At 40.1% G+C, this 24,177-nt stretch overlaps 1 protein-coding gene across 5 annotated transcripts; it reads left to right on the forward strand.

Moving 5' to 3' along the window:
- The first annotated feature begins 200 nt into the window (after positions 1-200).
- On the forward strand, positions 201-23,912 carry LOC124289061 (putative GPI-anchored protein pfl2). 5 transcript variants are annotated; one of them, XM_046725657.1, is made up of 6 exons: positions 201-335; positions 603-635; positions 1,384-1,701; positions 2,112-2,468; positions 20,395-20,476; positions 22,767-23,912. In XM_046725657.1, exons 1-6 carry the CDS (start codon positions 281-283, stop codon positions 23,269-23,271), a joined length of 1,350 nt encoding a protein of 449 aa, XP_046581613.1. In that variant the 5' UTR covers positions 201-280; the 3' UTR covers positions 23,272-23,912. The 5 variants fall into 5 exon arrangements, with proteins under 5 accessions (XP_046581613.1, XP_046581612.1, XP_046581611.1 ...); XM_046725656.1 differs by lacking the exon at positions 2,112-2,468 and adding an exon at positions 19,296-19,658 and having other exon boundaries at positions 202-335; XM_046725655.1 differs by lacking the exons at positions 1,384-1,701; positions 2,112-2,468 and adding exons at positions 18,351-18,668; positions 19,296-19,658 and having other exon boundaries at positions 203-335.
- Positions 23,913-24,177: the final 265 nt, after the last annotated feature.

Consider the following 24,177-nt stretch of genomic DNA (forward strand, 5'->3'; position numbering starts at 1 on the left):
TGAGGATAATAATGAACTGTAAACACACATAGTGTACAACTAACTCCAATTTACTGATGTAGCATCAATGTTCAACTGAAACCCCACACACTTTAAAACCTGCACTAACTTCACTGGGATCTCTACCCATTCATGTAAACGATACTTACGTATGGAGATCTTGATGTCATACCTGGCTAACCCGTTCACGGATGACTACTTATGTAATAGCGTTTTACAATACACATCTACCAGGAAGTACAATATAGGGAGGCTGTAAGTGGAACACGGACTATGAAACATGGCATCTCGAGTCATTATAATGTGTTTGTTTCATCTTAGTATGATCAATGACGGTAAGTATTTCCTTCGTTACTGTTATGATGCAGGTGCTACTGACATGCTGCTGACAATTTGCATAAGTGAAGAAGCATGATGCCCAGTGGTTCAAGCAGTGTGAGTAATGGACTATATTGTTTGTTTCTTCCTTGTCGTGTGACGTTAATACGAATATGTGCCTCAGAATATAGTTATTTTGTAGGTATACGATCGTTATTTTTCCCTGTATGCGGTTATGCTTGTATTATGCAATACTTGCAACTATTTTGTTTTGTTTATTGCAGTGGCAGCATGTGGGGGAAATTCAGCATTGATAGGTGAGGTGAGGTGAGGTTAGATGAAATTAACGTCGTATATTTCGCTCATATGATGAGGTGTGAGCGTCTGTGTGACTGCTTGTACTAGCCCAGACTTAGGCTGGTTTTATAGTGCTGAGATACACATTATAGTGACTCCGAGCCGATCAGTCCGTGTTGTACCCATTAAATCCGCGCCACAGGCAGGGAGGGAGTGAGTGAGATAATATTTATCGTTACATCGGCAATATTTCTGCCAGATCGTGAATGGGTAGGGGAGGGTGGGTTTTTATGGAGAAGCATGTACATTGTGTATGCCCCCTCTAAAATTTATGTACCAAGTAAGTGACCCCTGCCATGTCATGTACCAAATCAATGACAATCCTCCCTAAACATTTTAACATATTTATCGATATTACTTAATTACTCATGTACAAAATTGCTAACACCCCATAGTTCATGTGTACAAAGTTGATGACCCCCGAACTCCACAGAGCAAAATGGGTGAACCCCCCTCCCTAAAACCATCATCACTCCCCCTAGCAATAATTTATGAACGATCCCTTTTGCACATACGTACGTGTCTGATGTTTCAACATGTATCATAGCAATAATAAACCTATGGCACATTTGTTAAATTGTTAAATAGGTGTTCCGCATTAAACTGTGCTAAAGATCGAATATTGTGTTTATTAAATGGCTTTTGAAGAGTGTATTACTTCGGTATAAGTGTAGCCATAACATATTCCAAACGTATATGTGATATCAGTTGTAGAGATGTGTAAAGGAGGCGCAACCACAGACCCTCACTTCTACCTCCACGGGTCTCCAGCAGGCGGTGTACAGCGATGTGACTGTTACCTGACTATCACAGGTGTTGCAACGACAGTGTATTTTACTCCGGTCAGCGTGACTAACACTACAGCAACCTGTGGAGGAACACTGACACTGATTGATGGTTCAATGAGAGACTGTGGATGGACGTCCACCACAAACAATTTTATGTATCCAGGTACCCAAATAGTCTCCTTTGCCTACAACGCTCCAGATATCAGGTTTTGTGTGGAGGTTCAGGTAATCACAGCAGGTATGTTTTCACTTCAATGACAGTAAACATGTAGGCCATAAAATGGGTAACAACGTAATGATCAAGTGCACTCATTGCAATAAAGAAGTTGACTATCCATAGAACTTGGTTTTCCTTCAAGTGTTAACATACTACTAAATCGATAAATGATTTTGTGAAGAATGGCTTCCGTCTCTAGATAAAAGCACATGATTAAAGCAGCTGGCACGCAGTCACGTGATTTGAGATGAAACAAATCTACATTATGATTCATTTGCAATACAGTCTTATTTTAGCGGTTTATATTCGCAGGATTGCTCACTTGAATAAAATAGTTTAAAAAACAACAAATGTTAGTATATCTTTATGATTTTATGAAATCTATTGAAATAATCACATAGCCTCTGACATTATCTTTCTTCCATCCGTAGCGGCCAACATATCTATAGAATGCCCTCTTTCTACAACGACAACGACGACACTAACTCCATCAACTACAACGCCACCGCAAACGACAACCGTTAATGTCATTTCCTCATCAATATCGACTACTACAGCATCACTCGCAACATCACCACTTCATGTCTTCACTTCATCTTCCAGATCGATACCTAGTTCAACTAAACCTTTGTCTACTTCGACATATACTACTGTGTTGGCGTCTACCACAGGGTCGACAACAGTGTTATCGTCAGAAAACCGATCATCCTCACCCGTCACAAACACTCAATCTGGTACTGATGACAGTAAACCTGAAGGCACAACAGTGGAACACACGTCTTTCCCCGGTATGAACATCTCAAGTAAACGTACCTCATAGGACCTAAAACTGTTTCATATCTGTACATAAAATGTGATATGCCACCATATGTGTTATTACAATTTGAAATCATTACCATATCAATGCATTCAATTTACATTCTTTGTATCTAACAGTTACAATTTTCTGATTTGTATAACATTGTTAATTATCATTTGTGCGAATTTGCTAATTATATGCGAAGATAGATATCCTTATACTCTAACACGCAGGGAGATCTGTCTTGTACGTATCTATAAGTATTAACGGCGCATTCACATTTATGTACATATTTAAAAATATAAATAAGATGGGTAAAATGTAGTAAAACATGTGTCACTCGACTCGTTTCATTGGCATGTTGGGCCTAAATAAACAAAATAGTGTGGTTAACGGTGTCAACTGAAAAAGACATGCCTGTCTCAGGTAAAATAAGTCACTGTCTGCTTCATGATATTATACTGTTAGATATTCCGCGAATTAGATGCACTGACGTATGTAATGCTCGCAACTACATCACAGAAAGGGGTGGGTCCCATTAAAAGCCAACGATTCCTTGTTTTATTACCACGATGCCGAGGGTCAGGTAGAGTAACAAGTAATGTATTTTGGTATAACACAGCCAGGAGGTCGGAAAACAGATCTCCCGACCTCCATATAGAAAGGGTATCCACTAGACCATGGAGGTAACCTTCATTACAAAGGAACCGTGGTAACATTCTGTCCTAGAACAATCAGATAACGCAAACACCAAGAAAGAAACGTGCATAATCGTATGACAGCATTTTCAAGTTATTGAAGTGATCAATCAGATAATGGAATTTAAATATTCATACGACGTCCAAGTACACTTAAGATACTGAATTTTCTTTTTACCGTTAGCTTATACATGTACGTCACTTTCGATAGCATGGAATGTTGGATAGACGGAGGTAGTTGCCATTTGGTAATTTGGTTTTAATGATGTCCCATTGTAATACTTCTACTGGCAATATGCATTGAAGTATGTAATACTCGCAACTCAGTCACAGAGAGGAGTGGATCCCATTAAAAGCCAACGATTCTTTGTTTTAACACCACAATGCCGAGCGCCAGGCAGAGTAACAAGTAATTTCTTTTTGGTACAACACAGCTGGGAGATCGAAAAACAGATCTTCTGGCCTCCATACAGAAGCGGTATCCACACTGCGGAGGTAGCCTACAGTTACAAAGGAACCGTTTTATCATTTTGTCCTAGAACAATGAGATAATGCAAACAAGACAGAAACGTGCACAGATAGTTTTCAAGTTATTGATGTGATCAGTCAGATATTGGCAGTTTGATATTAATATGACGCCAAGTACACTTAAGATACTGAATTGTGTCTTGACTGTTAGTTTGTATGTCCCTTTCGATAGTATGCAAGAGTTTTGATACAAGGAGGTAATTGCCAATTGGTAATTTGTTTTTTAATGATTTCTGTTGGCAATATGCATTCTACACCATCGCAGATCAACTGTACCAAATTTGGCGTAAGCATGGTCAGTCCTTTCAACACGTTTTAATTATGGGACAGGAAGAGTATGTACTTTTGTTTTTCAATTCTAAAAACATACTGGACAGTTATGGGTCTCTCTCTCATCTGTGAAAGTATTCGCCCATGGTCTCAGTGTGACAAAACTTTCAAAGAAATTGACAACGTATGTATGGGTCGAAGTTGTAGAAATGAAACTGTCTATAAACCCGGAAGTATAATTGTGTATATAAATATAATAATTATTACAAATATTACATGGAAACCGCGGCTGAACACATCTGCAATAGCCACAAAGAGACGACCGATGTCTAACGTACCCATTATTGTGTGTGTGTTCATTTTCAGGTTTGTTAATCGCCGGATGGGTGATAGCGGCGGTCGTTGTTTCTGTCAATGTCGTGGTGGTTGTTTTGCTGATAAGGTAAATGATTATCAAGAATAATTAAGTTTGATCTCAGACTCACTTTCAAGTTTCAATTTGAGTTGAAGAACATCAATAACAGTTGCCACCAAACTGCAGTTCATGTAATAATACCACAACATGTTTCTACAACTTGACCTCATATAGTGACCTGAACGTTTACTAGATGTAGTAAATATCTGAATAACATGGGTAAGATCTGAAATCTGTTTAAAAAGCTTTCTTGTTGTGGTTTAAGGGGAGGTTTGGTTGACGTGCCCCGGACATTTACTTTTTGTATTACAGCAGGTTTTTTTTGTCTTAACAGAAAACAAAGGCAGTCCAAGTATGAATCAAGAGCTACTTGCCAACAGTCTGTGTCAACACAGACAGATGGTGGCTCTATCTATGAAATGCTGGACCAGAACAATGTGACAAAACCTGATACACTGTACGAGAGAATTGAAACACAGTCTGCAGCACCTGGTGTGAAGGATTACTACAACATTGAGATGGGTGATTATTGTAACCCTTAGTTTATCCATTTGTGGACATATGTTTGGATTCCTTTCTGATTAGGAGTACAGTGGTTAGTACTCAGCAATATTCAAGCTATCGGCGGCGGTCTGTAAAAGATCGAGTCTTGACCACACAACCCAGTGATCAACAGCATGAGCACCGATCTACGCAATCGAGAAACGATGGCATATGTCAACCAGGTCAGCGAGCCTGACCGTCTGATCACGTTAGTCGCATCTTAGAACAAGCATGGGTTACTGAAGACCAATTCTAGCCCGGATCTGCGGATCTTCACGGGTCACCTTGAAAGTAAAGATCCTTGTTGGAAGAATCTCGGTTTGTGTAACACGGTTCCTTCTGTATAATCCCTACCATATCTATTTGTCGAATGATGTGTTTCCCTGATGTCAGGTGTGGTCAACATTATATATATCTACCGCTTTGGTTTTCTGATGTATATGAAGAATGATTGCCTATTTTCGATACAACGCTTACATGTACATATATCTATTATGCTGCATTACTGAAAGGAGTTATGCTACAGTTTTAAAGGAGAAGTGAGTTACCCATAACCGTGGTTAAGCTCTGACTAATTAAATTTAGACAATCTGGGTTGCTGCAGATCAATTCTAACCGTGGATACAGACATATACTGTAAACTGTGGTTACAACGAACTCAAAAGGACCAGTGATATAATTTCGATATAACCGTATAATACGCATTTGACTAAACATACAGTATGTGCCCGTGAGAAAAAACAAAGACAACAATCTAATAAACAAAAATCACAAAAACAAAACCCAACCCAAAACAAACAAAAACAACACATGTCGATGTAGGGTGAAAGTGGTCGTGGGAAGGCACCTACTTCGTAAATCAAAAGAGGTGCGGTGTAATGTAATCGTACACTTTTCAAACTCGATGTAAATATCAGCTATATGTTCCAACGTGTCACCCGTCATGCCTATGGACATCCAGGATCTAGGTCAAGTAACGAACAAAGAAAAACAACACTTCGATGACAGCATCATGTCTGCTACAAAACACAACCTTGATTGGTCAGGGTCGTTACTGGGTTAAATGAATGTGATCACCCTTTTCTGGAACGTTTGGTCCGACACTATTGTTATTACAATGACCCAAGCAGAATGTTTGAACTTGATGCTATCACATGTATTATTCGTTTCTCTTTTGCATTTATGTGATTACATTGATTTTGATGTGCGCATTAAATATATTAAAAATCAACATTATCAAACTCACATGTCTCAACTGTTGTATTCATATGACACTGCTCTGTGCATCACACTCATTGAACAAAAGCCATTTTTAAAACCAGAGCAACTATCCAAAATGTACATCATAATGCTTACAAGAAAATGTCCCTGTGGTTCTCAGTATTGACTACTGTATCACTTCCATCGAAGAACCTCGTTAACCACTCTGGCGTTTCATTTCTCAACATACAACAAACAAGGATGTAAATACAACGGACTAACTGGCTGAGAATTTGACAATGTGAGTAGTTGACTGCACACCACACATCCTTCTGTCATAAGACCAGGAAAAGGAGGAAGTCATTTAAGTCATACATCCTAACAGTAGCTAAGCAGGCTCAGGTTGGTATTTAAAGACACAATGTCACACCAATAATATGCGAAATAATACACTCTCAATAATACTATCAGCCCTCGGGGAAGCTACCCTAGACTTTATTCAAAATAAAATTACGTATTTAGATTAAAATAATAAATTAAAGTGTTCGAATGAATTAATGCAACGTTGCATTAAATCGACTTTCACGCCCTCTAGCCACCAAACATTATTTCACCTCGAACAGTTTTCGATGTACGGAGCAATCGTTTACATTCCATTTATGGCAAGTGATATCTGTTTTGATGCTGTTCGCCTCGAAGTTTCAATTATCGATTTCAGGCAAGTCGTAAGGGATAATAAGTCTTTTATTGCATCAATAGGAAGCTAAAGTGAGTGCATATGTCCCCAATATATCATATAGGCCAAAATATTGTCGAAAATGTGTGACATTGTGCCTTTAAAGATACTATCACTCGATCGTCATGCACTGACTCTCTCACATGAAACTACTAGACTGTATTCATTATACAGACTGCCACTATCGTCATATCGATAATTTGATAATTCAACAATGCTTCTATGTTTACTGTTGACAGTCACATCGATAACAGGGTATTATGGAATTCTATATGTGAAACTAGCGTGCGTGCACATTTCCAGTGGCAAGGCTAATTCTACAAACAAATAAGGAAGTACGTATTGACTAAAGGTAGTTTGACACACCTTTCGAAATTCACGTGAACTTCACAAAAGTTTGGAATAATCTGACATTTTGTATAATTAGGAAACCGAGGGAAATTCTCTGAAAACATTGTTAGTAATAGACTTTCTTCCTGTTAGTCTGAAGGTGCTGCTGTTTACAGCATTCTGCAACTGAGTGGCCTTGATCAGCACCAGTTACCACTGTGTTACTCCATTGTCTACACGTCGTAAATAGTTCAGTCTGTCAATACAGAGATACTCATACATAGATCAAAGATGCAGCAGCACAGATTCTCATCATGCTACTTTGTAATTATCATCGCCATATTGACACACCCAACATCACCGCTTGGGATTTGACCACAAATGGGACTGTCTGTGATCAAATTGTGTGAAGCCCATTTCTGGTGTCCCCCGCCGTGATATTGCTGGAATATCGCTAAAAACGGCGTAAAACTCCATCCACTCATTCTATGACAATGGGGGCGGTGGGGCAGCCTAGTGGTTAAGACGTTCACTCGTCACGCCGAAGGCCCGGGTTCGATTCCCCACAAGGGAACAATGTGTGAAGCCCATTCCTGCTGTTTCCCGCTAAAACTCACTCACTCTACGACAATGTATGTTTTCAACGGCTATGCAAACGATACATAGACACTTCCAAAATCATGTAGAATGCGAGAGTACAGTTTTTGTAGAACCGCTTACACCACTGTCAGCATTTCAGATATATCATCGCGTGCCGTCTCAATGTGGTGTTTATGGTATTGGCAAAAGCGCGTTGTGCTGATAAATCTAGGAACATAAACCAGTCGAATCTGGGATGTGAACCAATGGTCATAGATTTCTGGTATGCCCAAGGGAGATAACCTAAACCATTTAAGTTTTGAAGATTAAACCTCCTCATATTGTCTGAGTGAGTAAGTTTAGTTTTACGCCGCACCCAGTAATATTCGAGCCGATATGGCGGCGAACTGTAAATAATCGAATCTGGACCAGCCAATCCAGTGATCAACATCATGCGCATTGATCTACGCAATTGGGATACGATGACATGCGTCAACCAAGTCAGCGGGCCTGACCACCCGATCCCGTTAGGGACCATTAATAATTTAAGGCTGGGGTGGGTGGGGGTGGGGTGAAAAGAATGATTTTAGGGGGAAGTCACCCATTTTGTTATGGGGAGGTAGGGGAGATCATCAATGTTGTACACATTTACTAGGGGGTCAGCAATTTTGTACATACAAATATTTTAAAAGTATGCTTAAAAAGTATGGGACGGGAAGGGGTGTCATTGATTTTGTACATGAGATGCAGAGGTCACTTACTTTGTATATACATTTTAGGGAGGGTCATTCATATTGTACATGCTTCTCCATAAGAATCATCATCACACCCCCACCCCTCCTAGCCATAAATTATGAACGGCCCCTTAGTCGCCTCTTACGACAAGCATGTGTTGCTGGAGATACATTCTAACCCGGATCTTCACGGGTCTCATATTGTCTGCTTTTGTATGGCCTCCTGAAATACAAGCTCGACAAAACGCTTAATTTTAATAGCTAGAATGCATCACTCGGGCGTTGTGTGTCACAACGACTGAGGAGAGATAGTTATTCTCACAAACACAATATACCAGGACGTTACGCAAGATAAGTCAGGCTGTAATTTTCCGGTTGAAGAATAGAAACCATATGTGGGCTGGGTTAAGAAAAGGAAAACGTGCAACAATATGTTGGAAATAGGTTTGCATGGGTTGAGAGTGACATGTACATTAACTTGAAAATGAGTAGCATTTAATGAAAGAGTCATTCAGAAACTATGTATCTATAATTATAAAGAAACAACATTCTCTTCATAAGAAATGACAGCTTAAAAGAAGCATTTTTTATGGGTATATCATCAGCAGGTACTTGATTAACTCAAAATGCTTGATATCTGGTTGCTTCACATAACACACAATTCTTACTCTTACCTGGATATTGTATAACACAGATTTATTTATTAGGTGTCTCCCGTGAAGACAAATCGGTTTTGAAGAGGTCTTGAGCAACGCATGATTGACAAACATGTGTGAGACTTGGTGGATGCATGTCGTCAGACCCCACTCGCCTAGATCAATGTTGATGGTCTAGCCACCACTATGCTCACTCACTGCCGGAATGTTTCAGAATGTGACGCTACACAAAATATAAACAAACAAGTCAATCATGTGTCACAGTAAAATGCAAACATTTCGCATGTTGGGACAAGGTTAGCGACAGTTCTTTTATGACATATTAGAATCTGTTTGACTGGCATTTTAGATGTAAAGTGTGAGAGACTCTTGCTTGACATCGGTATAAGAATTAATACCGAAACGTAGCATCATAATATAATAAAGAGGTTGTCGCCCATAAAGTATCTTACTTTCTTACATTAGAATCGGGAATGCTAGCATGTCTGCTCGAGGTATCGACCATGATTTTGCTAATGACTGACTTGACGCAAAACTAAGTTTAATATAAATACTTACTTAGAAGCCACGTCGTTTGACAAATTTACAATTTTCTTTCCTTCATTAACAATGTTGTGTTGCGATTGTCCCTCATTCACATCAAGTGTGGCAGTATATTATAGGCTTTATGACACCATAGCATCAGTGTGTAGAAGAAAATATTACAATAATAGCTTCGCTTTCTCAAAGGAGCATTTCGAAATAATGCTCATATTTCAAGATATCTGCCGTCGTGTTTTATTGTGTGTCATAAAAGAGGTTTAAGTGTTGTGGCGAAAATTATGACTTGGGTATATAAAGCAAACATGTAGGCAGATTACACCAGATCTACACTGATCCCTCAATACACTCTTTCAGCCTTCTGGAAATATTAGACTCAGGCCATTCCACATCAATAATCATTTCTGCCATGGCCAGTCACAAAGTGTTTGTTTTGTTATTGAGTTCTGGTAGACTGGAGATTAACCTGGTGCGTGTTCACTGTACGTTCAATTCGATATCTGTTAGTTTTCAAATCTGAAAGCTCACGCTGAGTACCCCCACACACGTTTATGCATGTAAATCATGAGTGGTGCGCTATTGAGTCTCCATGTACATGTACATGTACACATTTTAACTCCATAATATTTGACATTGCACAAGATATGTGCAGCTTGCTGTGGACCACTTCCAACTCTGAATCTTCGTGGAGATTAGAAGAATGGGAATATACTCACATTGGGCATTTTCTGAGTACGCAGATTGAGTATCAGTGATCCCGGATCTAAAGGTGTTTGAAAGTTACAGTTATCGAAAAACAGCATTATTCTAATATATATTACATATTTTTGTTAGGAACGTAGGATCCCTTATATATTTGCGGGAAGATCACTTTAATAAAATACGAATCTATGCTATTAAGGCAATCAGTATCAACTTATACAGGGGGGTAATGGAATGACCGGACCGCGCTTTGCATTGACTTCAATGACAGCATTAATCTGTTGTCGAAAAACATTCATTTTTAAGGGGTAGATATGACGTTGATGACGGCAAGTGCAGCGTTTTCGGTTCACATGTTACAAACACTTATTTTCCTCTGTGCGATGGAATACACTGGTATTTTGAGAGCAACGGGGAATTCATATAGTGAACTCGTGACTACTTAAATCCTGTTTTGACACGAAAACGTGACATTAAACGCATAACGACATAATATATGAACTGACACGACGCTTGCAAGATCTCATTACATGATTAATGGACATACAAGGTCCAAAAATAGACTTGCAGTGATAACACATTTAGTAAACACAAGTGACGTTATCATTACAAATTTGTGTAAATATAAACTCAGAACGCATGACCGATCAATCAGTAAACCAAAAGCATAATTCGTAAGATAATCCTGTAATAAATACATATCGAAAGAATACATAAATTTGTGAGGTTATGTTCATGGAACGAACACTGAACAACACTTTCGATGGCTATCTGAATCTTTCGACGAAAAGGGAAAGCTAAGGCATGGCGGTCAAAGATCAGGACAGCGTTCTGACGGTCGAGATGATGATATAATTGCCGTCGGTGAATGTGAGAGGTATATGCGTAACCTTCGCTTTTCTGGACTGGACTAATTATATGAGTTCATTGTATATCAATTGTTAGACATGATATCTCCGTCAGACTGGCTTGTACATAATCTACACAAAGAAACAGATGGAAATATGTCGGTACATGTGTGTAACGTCATCACCACATAATGACAGCTATGATCAAATGGAATTCTGGAGAGGACAATTTCGCCCTGTCGTTCTTACAAACAAGCAAAAATGGCAAGATTAACCAAAACCATAACAATTAGATAACGCAATATGTGTAAAATATGTTATCGCTGTGGTGACACTTTCCCAGTAAAGAACTTATTCTAGTACGTTTTGGATTTTAACCCACATTCAGAGTCAGGCACCTTATCTCCAGCGTCTTCAGTCAGCGATCTAACTCCCTCAGCCACTGCGGCTTCCACAAAAATGGAAGTCTGACAACTGGTACTCGAGATCATGTACTATTTGATAAGTGACAATTGGCGTGGCTCCCATTGCCAAAAGCTGCGAATACACGATGCCGTTAAGAAATTACTCAAATATACAATATACTATATTAGGAATTACACTTTTTCAGTGAAGTACCAATTTAATTACTTTTTGAGTTGAGTCCAATACGCAATTTTGAACCCCTACTGTGAAAGTGTTGTGTCACATCTGCTACTTCTGACTACTTCCTAAATGGCATTGTGTATTCATATACCAACACATGTCAGTCATGTTCTACTTACATGTACTCTCTGTTCTTCTATTTCTGGTCTCCTACAACTTTTCAAATCGACTCGGGGTCACGTATAAATATTGAAAATAGTATATTTCAACTCAAAACACATGTTCGTCATATTCTTTTGAAGTTACCCCATGCCGGTTTGCATTGGGATGATACTATTTATTACTGCCATGCATTCAATATTGATTAAGATGGCTAATTCAAATATATTTACAACTGAACCCTGCGAGTGAATTAAACCCCGTTGTACATCCAAATATAGAAATAAATTAATAATCACGTCTGCGATTGAAAAAGGTTACCGATTACCTGAAGGCTGTTGTACTACATACGAATGCATAGACATCGCAACTGATATCGCAACTTTCATTTGCCATCGTTTCATGAAAGAATGAATACTGTTTAACACCGCTTGAACAGAATTAGACTGACGCTTCGTCTCGGAAAATAATTTTGATTGAAACAAATAACTCGGAGTGAGCGTTATAATTTGAAAAGAGGCCCCTGAGTGGTACTAATATGTGAATTTTCAGCTCCTGGCTCCTGGCCTAACTGAGATGGGAGATTCAGAACCTGAGGTAAATCTAGACTTGCTTTAGTTGGAGCTTTGGTGTTGCAGAAAGGCTGGGTGAAGAGAAAATATTGCGGTTTAGGGACTGTGAGGCAGGCTAGAACAATATCGTAGTTATTTCAGAGCTTGTCCGCTTTATGAGGGAGGGAAGCGTTTTTTTCAGCTTGAGTGATAGAACTGGAATGTTTTAGCGGTAACGTTTTGTTATGGTTGCGATCGTATGCGAATGCCTCGTCAGTTGTGCACCTGCAGAAAGTGTTGTCTGTATTTGATAATCGTTTTCAGAAATCGACAACCATAATTCATTACACTAACTACACAAGCAGTTGAAGGTATTTGGACTCTTATACTGTTCCTTGGACTGATGTTTTCAAGTTGTCAATATCCACTGCTCCTTACCTATATCCAAAAGGTTACATGCGTCACTGTTCTATCTGGGGCGGTGTGGTATCCAAGTGGTTATAGTGAGTGAGTGAGTTGAGTTTTGCGCCGCACTCAGCAATATCCCTGTTATATGGCGGCGGTCTGTAAATAATCGAGTCTGGACCAGACAATCAAGTGATCAACAGCATGAGCATCGATCTGCGCAATTGGGAACCGATGACATGTGTCAACCAAGTCAGCGAGCCTGACCACCCGATCCCGTTAGTCGCCTCTTACGACAAGCATGGGTTAATGAAGATCAATATTCTAACCCGGACCTTCACGGGTCCCTAGTGGTTATAGCGTTCGCTCGGTACACCGAATTTTCGGGTTGGATTCCACATATTGATACAATGTCTGAAGCTGGAATATTGCTAAATGCGGCGTAAAATCCAACTCACTCACTCACCACCATTCTATCTTCTTTATAAGGAGCTAGACAGACATCTAGGCGACCTATATCTGATTAGGTTCCCACATATTATGTAATGGATATAAGTTTCCCTTTTCATCTAAAGCTCAACAAATCATACCGAATAGACCAGATGTGTTATGGTATTGCATATGTTGATCTAAGCTGTACACGACGAACGTCGTCAGTCAGAAGATTACAAAGATTCCTCAGTTGATACTTGCCTTAAAGGTATGTAACCTTTTCACCAATATTGAAATGGTAACATTTTCAGTTTCACAAAATATACAGAGGTAAATGTTCTTCTATTCGACTTCAATGTAAAATTATATTTCCTTAAGTGTTTGTCTGAAACATGAGGCTGAAACACTGCAAAAAATCGTGAACTTACATAACTACGAGTTTAACGTGTATAGGGCAGAACAGTCATGAACAGAAGAAGACAACTGAATAATCCGAACTTGCAAGCAGGATAATTTCATATTCCGTTTCAGTGGTTGAACGCTTTTGCTTGGTGTTCAGGTAAAAAGGTAAATTGAAAGTGGCGTAGAAGGTTTTGTTGGGAATTGTTTAGTTTTACAGTCAATTAAACACAAAAGTGGTCAGTGCAGTTGCATGTATGTAATCTGCGTGGAGAAGGAAACATCAACAGGTAAATGATAGTGACATGAATCCACATAGCATAAAGACACGAGGAACGAATTTTAGCATTATGAGATATCAAGTCCAATGAAGCTGAAATATGTCACTTTGACACACAGGGGCGGTGGGGTAGCCTAGTGGTAAAAGCGTTGGGTCGTCACGCCGAAGACACTCACTCACAAACTCACCGATTTGACATCAAATAATAATATATATTTAGAGAAATGGATGTAGAAGACGACAAGTGCTCGATTGAGTGGCAAACTAAGTTATAAACTGACCTACACTGTCAGAAAAATATGTGTTCAATGTAAATCAGTTTAAACGCGAAGTTTACAAATATTTGTCGACATTGAATTAATGAGCATGATCACATATGTACAGTAAACAACGATACAATATATTGATAATGGAAGAACACAATGAATGTTGTGCTTTGGTATGAACAAAGAACACCAGTGTCGATAATATACGTAATCTTCAAATTTGCAGGACAGCTACACGATGAAAATAGGACACGACTACCAGAAGTCGACAAAACATGTCGACGATCACATTGTTGACATTATTGCTTTCGTTGGATATAAAGGCAGTGTTTGTCTTGTTGAAACTAGATGCGCTTACATACCATGACAATGTTTCCGGGTGACTGGTTACAGTGCAGCGTATTTCAGGTTGTATCCGTGTGAGGCCGGTCTGTACGCAGCCCACCAACAAGGAAGTAGATGAAGATAGTTGTTCCGACATACACGTTGTATTTCAGTACAGATATGTGGCCAGGATGATCTCTCTACGTATCATACTTGGATTGTTTCATCTAACATGTGTGATCAGGACAGGTAACGTGCCGTCATTATCTTTTGTAACATGATGCCAGATGCTGTTGGTCCATAGATAATGTAAGCCAGGCAACTGCATTCGTGCACATCAATCTAACCTTAAATGCAGGTTGTACAGCACACAGGGGTTATTTAAAGGTAAAGGCATTGGGTGTATACTACGTCAGTTACCACTAAGGTATTGGTATTGGGTTTTAAATCATTAATACATTCTAAGAGATCTGGTTATTGCTGTACTGGTGAATAATTGATGTAGGTTGCAACCTGTCTCTTTCTCTGTTCACTTACAGCCCGATTGAGGCACACTGAAGCATCGTTTTGAATGTTATTATACTATAATTAAGATTCATGATCACGCCTCTACGTATATACTCTTCAAACGTCAAACACTAGGGGGCCACAAACTACGTATGTTTGTGGGGCGGCGCGACTACCAGTGGTGTGTGCTGCTGCTATGTTGTGATGCTTTAGGGTCAAGGGGCTTGAATCAACGGTCTAAACAGCATAAATATAACCAGCATGATTTTGAAAGCTCTTGAAGAATTTTGAAGGTATATTAGGAGCATCACATTACATCAAGACCAGCGGTTTGCTGAAGATCATACCTTCACTTTGGATACCCAGTCTAGAGTTATTTGGAAGCTTACCAGTGTTGCTTCTAGTCAGATGTTGTCACTGCCATTGTTGCTATTACAACTACTATGTATTTAGTACTGCCATTGAATTTTGTACTGCGATTCTGTGGTGTACACAAACTGTATGTTATGTTGTAATTTGTTTCGAATTTCTAGTTAATTCTAGAATACAAAATTTAATATATATATTCATTAATATTTCTTTCCTGTTGGTTGTTGTCACACTGAATTCGTATAGATCTACGTATATTAGATATCTGGGTTAACAGTTTGTTTCAACGTGAAAATCTTGAACAATTAACGATTTCAAAAACGTTCATGTCTTGTCTTTAGAAACGTTCATGTCTTCGTGAAAAACGAGATTCCTCAATGAACCAAACTCGTCGACAGTACCTCAGTTTCCATGACTGAATGTTAGCACGCCAGTGAACACATGAACGTCGGCGTCGACGTCATAAATAGTATTACAACGTGACCATCGGACTCAAAGTCAAAACTCGAAAAGTACTTCTTGTGCCAACAGCCAACATATCTAGGAACGTCGAAGGCGGTGTCTGCCATTGTAATGGTCTGATAACATAGATGGAAGACCCGGTTGAACGTGAGCTACAGCCGTGATCCTTAACAATTATTGGTGTGACAGATTTGGGGCGATAACTTAGTAGAACTACACCGTAGGTATCAATCTCAAAAACATTGTGTCTCGAAATTGTGCTGTGGTGGGCGTTAAATCTCTCTCCAGTCGCTTTCCATCCTTTGGAGGTATTTCGAATAACAAATATTCGAGTCCAGTCATGAAAAATGGAACATTATGAAATTTATAAAATTCCATTTCAAATGTTGACAAAATACCAGACGGTGTGGTTGAGCATTATAATCAAATAGAACAGTAACAACAAACTTTGAAGTAACATTTGTAAACTATGTTACTTTTGTCAAATGTTCTCGAAATATGCAGCAATTTAACTAAGAAAATCACCTTTGCGTTTCTATTTTGGGAGAGTATAGGTACCGGTCAATACATTATACCATGGACCTAAGATATGGCTTGCTTCTGGAAACCGGGCTTTCAACGGACAAACTTAGTGCTATTATACTGGCCACGTCATATTGTTTGACACATAACCAAATGGTGAACTTTCTTTTTCATTTTAGGGAGTTCCTGTGGGGGAAATTCTGCTTTGAAAGGTATGAAACACACCTTCACGTATGGATGGCTGCACATACAATGATGCAGGTCTGTAGGACCTTTATCAACTTGACCAGAAAAGAAAATAGATAACGCTAAGATGAAAGCAGTCGTACAACTTGAGGATCAGTCATCCAACAATTCGGATGACGGTTGCAGGTTGTTCATGGATCTGTGTCGTCAAACAGAGAGAGAGAGAGAGAGAGAGAGAGAGAGAGAGAGAGAGAGAGAGAGAGAGAGAGAGACAGACAGAGAGAGAGAGAGAGAAAGAGAGTCTGTATGTGTGCGTGTGTGTGTGTGTTGGGGTTGGATGTAATTCGTAATGGTGGTGGTGGTTTGGTTCTTGAGAGAGAGAGAGAGATGAGAGAGAGAGAGAGAGAGAGAGAGAGAGAGACAGAGAGAGAGAGAGAGAGACAGAGAGAGTCTGTATGAGAGTGTGTATGTGTGTGTGTGTGTTGGGGTTGGATGTAATTCGTAATGGTGGTGGTGGTTTGGTTCTTGAGAGAGAGAGAGAGAGAGAGAGAGAGAGAGAGAGAGAGACAGAGAGAGAGAGAGAGAGAGAGTCTGTATGTGTGCGTGTGTGTAATGTGTGCGTGTGTGTGTGTGTTGGGGTTCCAAACTCATACTACGTCTTGTGCAAACACCCAACGCCGCTGGAAACGTTGAAGGCGGTGTCTGCCCTTGTAACGGTCCGATAGCATGGATGGAAGACCCGGGTGAACGTGAGCTACAGCTGTGATCCTTAACAATTATTGGTGGGCCAGACGTTGGGCGATAACTTAGTGGAATTGCATCGTAGGTACCAGTCTAAAAACATTGTCTCTTGAAATTGTGCTGTGATGGGCGTTAAATCTCCAGTCGCTTTCCATCCTTTGGAGGTATTTCGAATAACGAATATTCGAGTCCAGTTATGAAAAATGGAACATTATGAAATTCTAAAATTCCTTTTCAAATGTTGACAAAATATAAGACGGTGTGGTTGAGCATTATAATCAAATAGAACAGTAACAACAAACTTTGAAGTAACATTTGTTAACTATGTTACTTTGTAAAACATGTTCGTCGAAATATGCAGCAATTTAACTAAGAAAATCACCTTTGCGTTTCTATTTTGGGAGAGTATAGGTACAGGTAAATACCTAAGACCGTGGACCTATGATATAGCTTGCTTCTTGCAACCCGCTTTCAACAGACATATTTAGTGCTATCTTACTGGCCACGTCATATGGATTGACATATAACACAATGATAAACTTTCTTTTCATTTTAGGGAGCTCCTGTGGGGGAAACTCTGCATTAAAAGGTATGACGTAAACCTTCACGTATGAATTACTGCACATTCTAATATCTAAGAAGGACATTTATAAAGTTAACCAATGAATAATGGCATTTTGTCATCTGTAAAAGAATCGTCTGCTACCTAAAACAAGCATCGATGACTGTTTCTTTTCTTTGTAAGGCGTTTTGGAAGGTATAGTTTACAACATGTTGTGCCTGTTGTGTTAATCAATTAGTTTTGTGGACGTACTTATGCCAACTGGAAACATTTCTCTTGCACGTCTGTTAATATCACTATAAAACCTTGTAATGTTTAAAGCTGCCCTTGAATATTTCGCAGTTGTAGAGATGTGTAAAGGAGGCTCAACCACAGACCGTCACTTCTACCTACGCGGGTCTCCAGCAGGCGGTGTACAGCGGTGTGACTGTAACCTGACTATCACAGGTGCTGCAGCGACAGTGTATTTTACTCCAGTCAGCATGACTAACAATGGAACAACCTGTGGAGGTACACTGACACTGGTTGATGGTTCAAGGAGAGACTGTGGATGGACGTCCACGACACCTGCACTTATGTATCAAGGTACCAATGTGGTCTCCTATGCCTTCAACTCTCCAGATGTCAGGTTTTGTGTAGAAATAGAGATAACCGCAGCAGGTATGTTTTCACTTCAACTATAACCGTACATAGGGCAGGTCATAACAACGTAAATATCACGTGTAACAAGTGTTTCATTGCAGTTGAAACATAGCGCTAAATCGGTAAATGATTTTGTGAATAGTGGCACCCGCCTCTACATATAAGCACATTATTAAATTAACTGGCATGAGGTCACGTCATTTCAGATGAAATACTAGTATACACGAGTGAATGGGTGAATTTAGTTTTATGCCGCACTCAGCAAAATTTCCAGCTATATGGCGACAGTCTGTAAATAATCGAGTCTGGGCCAGACAATATGAGCATCGATCTGCGCAATGGGAACCGATGACATGTGTCAACCAAGCCAGCGAGTCTGAGCACCCGATCCCGTTAATCGCCTCTTACGACAAGCATGGGTTACTGAAGGCCAATTGTAACCTGGACCTTCACGGGTACAATAAACAAGAACCTACACTATCCCATTTGCAGTACAGTTCAGTTTAGCGGCTCATATTTGCAGCATCGTTCACTTGAATAAAATAGTTATCACAAATAACAATTATTATTATATCTTATTAATTTAATGAAATCTATTGAAAAATATACATATAGCCTCTGACAGTATTTCCCTTCTATCCGCAGCGGCCAACATATCTACAGAATGCCCTCTTCCTATAACGACCACGACACAACCGTCTCAATCAATTACAACGGCAGCGCAAACAACAACGGTTAACTTCATTGCTTCATCAATATCGACGACTACAGCGTTACCTGCAAAAACATCCCCACTTCATACCGATAACTTCACATCATCTTCCACATCAACACCTAGTTCAAATAAACCTTTGACTACGTCGACACTTACCACTGTGTCGACGTCTACCACTATGGCGCCAACAGTGTCATCGTCAGAACGCCGAACAACTTCACCCGTCACAAACACTAAATCTTCTGCCGATGACAGTAAACCTGGCACAACATTGGAACAAACGTCTTTCCCCGGTATGAACATCTCCAGTAAACGTACCTCATAGGACGTAAAACTGTAACATACATGTACTTAATGAAATGTGATATGCCACCATGTGTTTTCACAAATCATTACCATATCAGTGCATAACATTCTTTGTATACAACAGATACAGTTTTCTGATTTGTGCATTATTGTAAATTATCATTTGTGCGAATTTGCTTTATATTTACGAAGACAGATAACCTTATACACTAGCTCGCAGGAAGATATGGGCCTCCTTTCACAAAGCACTAATGTGATCGTAAGTCACTAAGGTAACCTCAGTGCAATGTTAAAGAATGGGAGTTAAGGTTACCCTTAGAAAAGGTTGCTTCGTGAAAGGAGCCAGTTGCTTGTATCTAGAAGTATTGACGGCTCAATCATATTTATGTACATATTTGAAAACATAAATATTGGGGAAAATGTCATAGAAAATGTGTCACCCGAGTCCTATCATTTGTTTAGTGGAGTCTAAATAAACAAAATAAAGACATTAACGATATATGTGATAATCCCAGCGGCGATTACCTTGAATCATTAATGAACCAGATCACAGCTGTTGGTCCTTATGTAACGAAGTGATCCACAATTCACATTTTGTTCGCTTGCTGATGGTTTGCATGGCATTTGTGTCAGTGAAATGGGCACTCAGGCCTATTGCCGCAAACCACGATTGAAATTAGCCGCCAGTTACATATGAGTTAAAACAATATCTATGTGTTTCAGTGGCCGCTGTTGCCGGTGGTGTCGGTGGTGGACTCCTACTTCTCCTTGTCGTAGGCATCGTTGTGATACTGTGTTACAGCAGGTAGGTCAGTGGCTCGGTTATAGGTTGTGTGTTACAGCAGGTAGGTCAGTGGCTCTGTTATAGGTAGTGTGTTACTGCAGGTAGGTCAGTGGTTCTGTTATAGGTAGTGTGTTACCGCAGGTAGGTCAGTGGTTCTGTTATAGGTAGTGTGTTACTGCAGGTAGGTCAGTGGTTCTGTTATAGGTAGTGTGCCACTGCAGGTAGGGCAATGGTTCTGTTATAGGCAGTGCGTTAGCGCATGTAGGTCAGTGGTTCTGTTACAGGCTGTGTGTCACCGCAGGTGGGTCAGTGGTTATGTTACAGGCTGTGTTACACCGCAGGTAGGTCAGTGGTTCTGTGTTACTACAGGTAGTGTGTAACTGCAGGTAGGTCAGTGGTTCTGTTATAGGTAGTGTGTTACCGCAGGTAGGTCAGTGGTTCTGTTATAGGCAGTGTGTTACAGGTAGGTCAGTGGTTCTGTTATAGGTAGTGTGTTACTGCAGGTATGTCAGTAGTTCTGTTATAGTCATGTAGGTCAGTGGTTCTTTTATAGGTAGTGTATCACGACAGGTAGGTCAGTGATTCTGTCATAGGTGGTGTGTTAGTGCAGGTCGGTAAGTGGTTCTGTTTTTGGTAGTATATCACTGCAGGTTGGCCAGTGGTTCTTTTATAGGTAGTGTGTCATTGGAGGTAGGTAAGTGCTTCTTTCATAGGTAGTTATAAGGTATTTGTTGAATGATAAGTGATTCCGTTATTTAAGTCCTAGGAAGTAGGCGTCATGTGGTTTTCTTCCCATAGAACCCTCTTACAACAAGTAGGTCACTGGTTCTGTTATAGGTAGTGTATTACTGCGGGTACGTCAGTGGTTCTGTTTTAGGTAGTATATCACCGCAGGTAGGTCATTGGTTCAGTAATAGGTTCTGTTATAGGAGGTAGTAAGTGCTCACCACAGTGTAGCAGGTAGGTCAGTGTTTCTGTTATAGGTAGTTATACGTTATTAGTTGAATGATAAGTGTGTCCGTTATTTGAGGTTAAAGTCCTATTTCTGAAGGTGTTATTAAAGTGGAAAGGGTTACATGCCAGTTTTACGTGAATCTGAAGCATAATGTGTCCTCCTCCTCGCCGGTTGCACTGCATGTATGTTGACACACGGCACGACTTACAACACGTAGGCGTCATGTGGTTTGCGGTAGTGTGTTACTGTAGCTTTAGGGGAGGCATAGTGTTACGGCAAGTTGGTTTGAAATAGTTGTGTTCTCATCGCGCTCTATTACCGCAAGATGGTTTCATGTCGTTTAGGGTGAGGTGGAATGGGGTTTAACGTCATACTTAAGAATAATTTCTGATCGTATGACGACGTGCATGCGTGTGTATGTGTGGCTGCTTGTACTAGCCCAGACATAAGCTGGTTTTATAGTGCTAGCCCACTGAGATACCATACCGCAGTGAAGCATGAATACCCCACTCAGTCACATTGTCCTGACTCCAAGCCGACCAGTTCTTGTTGTACCCATTAATGCCGAGCGCCAGGCAGGGATCAATAAGTACCATATTTTAACGTCTTTGTGGTTTGACGCAGCCGGGGATCGAACCCGCGACCTTCCGCTCTCCGGGCAAACGCTCTAACCACAACACGACGGAGGAGGTTTCATGTGGTTTAGGGTACATGGCAATGTCTGACCGCAAATAGGTTTCATGCGTTCGAGGTAATGCATTACCACAGTTTCATCCAGCTATTATCGACTGGTCATTGTGTTACCGCAAAAGGTTCCATCTGGTTGTGGTCACAGGGCAGCGTCGTCCCGAAATGTCATATGATTGATGTGGTTGTGATTGCATGTAATAGAACTGATATGGGAAGACACAAGTTGCCTACAACTAAAATTGTCAGCATGATCCGCTGTGCTTTCCAAGGCTGTGACACTTCCATTGTGTCTTTACAGCTTTTAATTACTACTTACGCTTACGTTTTCAACACAGTCGGTCTGTTTAAGCAGATACTCGAGACTGGTTATTGTTTCGAATTCATCTGGTACCTTGCAGGTACTGCATTATCCGTCTGTAATTTTATGATCTATCTTCATTGCTTTAGACGTTGTTGTGTAGAGTTTGAGCATTGCCAACAAAAATTTTTTAACCCCCACCCCCAAAAAAAAATAAAATAAAATTCAAAGTTCAGAAAACTCGCACCATTGTCTCAAACTGCTTTAGTTTACGTTTAGCACAATGGTGCTTTCGAGTCACGATGTAACTGCCATGAAGTAATGGTCAAGGCAATATCAGTATATGATGCGTATATAATTTCATCCAGGGGTCGCCATGTTGACAAACAAGAAGATGACAAACAATTGCAAGAAGAAAGCAAAGGTCCAACCGAGGTCATCACAGTCACAAACAGTCTGTACGAATCATCAGCAGATATCAATAACACACAACCGACTAAGCCGCTTACCACTGTTGAACAGCAGGTCAACAACCCAACAGTTGAAGGTAAACTTCATCCAGGACTGACATCCGACATAACACCTGCTACTGTAGATCAGCAGAACGGTAAGTCCACTGTCGCTGACCAGCATGGCGGAACAACTGGTAGTACTGCGCCGCAAGACGAAACGCCTGATGAACACCGAGACGGACCATCTGACATGTACGCAGTTGTGATCAAGCCAAAGAAGTCTTTGGAAGCCACAAACATTGCTAAAGAGTCAGTTCACACTGACCCTGAAAATGTTTCCAAAGACAAGTCGCCCCCTCCGATTGACCCTGCCGCTATTTATGCAAAAGTTAACAAGCCATCCCCGAAAACAAAGCTATAGAATTTATTGATTAAGTTTTCTTGACATCAAGTTATCAAATACAGACATGTGACTATGTAACGTATGGATTAGGATGTTCATGGTTTTAATCATGATCTATGTTCGATCTATGTTCAGGGAATATACACTATTGCTTTTTCGATACACAGAAGCTCTGTGAGTAATCTTCCTTGTAAAATGTACACGGTTGACCCTGTCGTCTGAGGTCTTGCAATTCGTTGTGCAGAAATGCGTCTCTTGTAAGGTCTTTTGTCTGGTACGACAGAACAACTATAATCGTGGGCTCGAAGCCCGACTCGCCCGATTATGTTTCGGTCTATCAGCATCATATCAATGATCGTACGGTTTTCATTGTCTGACACATTCATCACTTCTTCTTTTCGTCCATGAATGAGCTTACACGCATTGTCATAACATGAATCTTGATTCCACTCTCTCACTCATATCCCTTCCATACTTAATCTGGATCTTTGTTACAGGAGGGTACATATCGGTATGGGTGTGACGTAAATAGACACATCTTTCATCAATTCCTAAGTTTTGTTTTCTTAAAACATACTTGTGTGTTCAACTTGTTGAACGTATTCTGGACATTACCACTGTCAAATTTATGTACACATAAAGCACTGCGTACAAATTGACCTTTTACACGTTCCACGCTTATTTTTTTTTGACAGAGTAAAAAGGAAAATTGGTTTGATGTACGAACACCATGATTGAGGCCAAAATGAATAGTGAGCAGATCCATGTCAATCTCGCTCTTGTGGGAAGCACCCGTGAAGGTCCGGATTAGAATATTGATCTTCAGTAACCTATGCTTGTCGTAAGAGGCGACTAACGGGATCGGGTGGTCAGGCTCGCTGACTTGGTGGACTCATGTCATCGGTTCCCAATCGATCGATGCTC

Source organism: Haliotis rubra, unplaced genomic scaffold (assembly GCF_003918875.1).
Source record: "Haliotis rubra isolate DU_JTF1 unplaced genomic scaffold, ASM391887v1 Scf431, whole genome shotgun sequence".
In the NCBI taxonomy this organism is placed as follows: Eukaryota; Metazoa; Mollusca; class Gastropoda; order Lepetellida; family Haliotidae; genus Haliotis; species Haliotis rubra.

Excerpts from the sequence above, each read along its gene's own strand:
- LOC124289061 (XM_046725653.1), top strand. The coding sequence starts at position 14,851 with ATGATCTCTCTACGTATCATACTTGGATTGTTTCATCTAACATGTGTG. Across the intron at positions 16,732-18,350 it reads GGGAAATTCTGCTTTGAAAG|TTGTAGAGATGTGTAAAGGA; the intron begins GTATGAAACACA and ends AATATTTCGCAG. Across the intron at positions 19,659-20,394 it reads GGAACAAACGTCTTTCCCCG|TGGCCGCTGTTGCCGGTGGT; the intron begins GTATGAACATCT and ends TATGTGTTTCAG.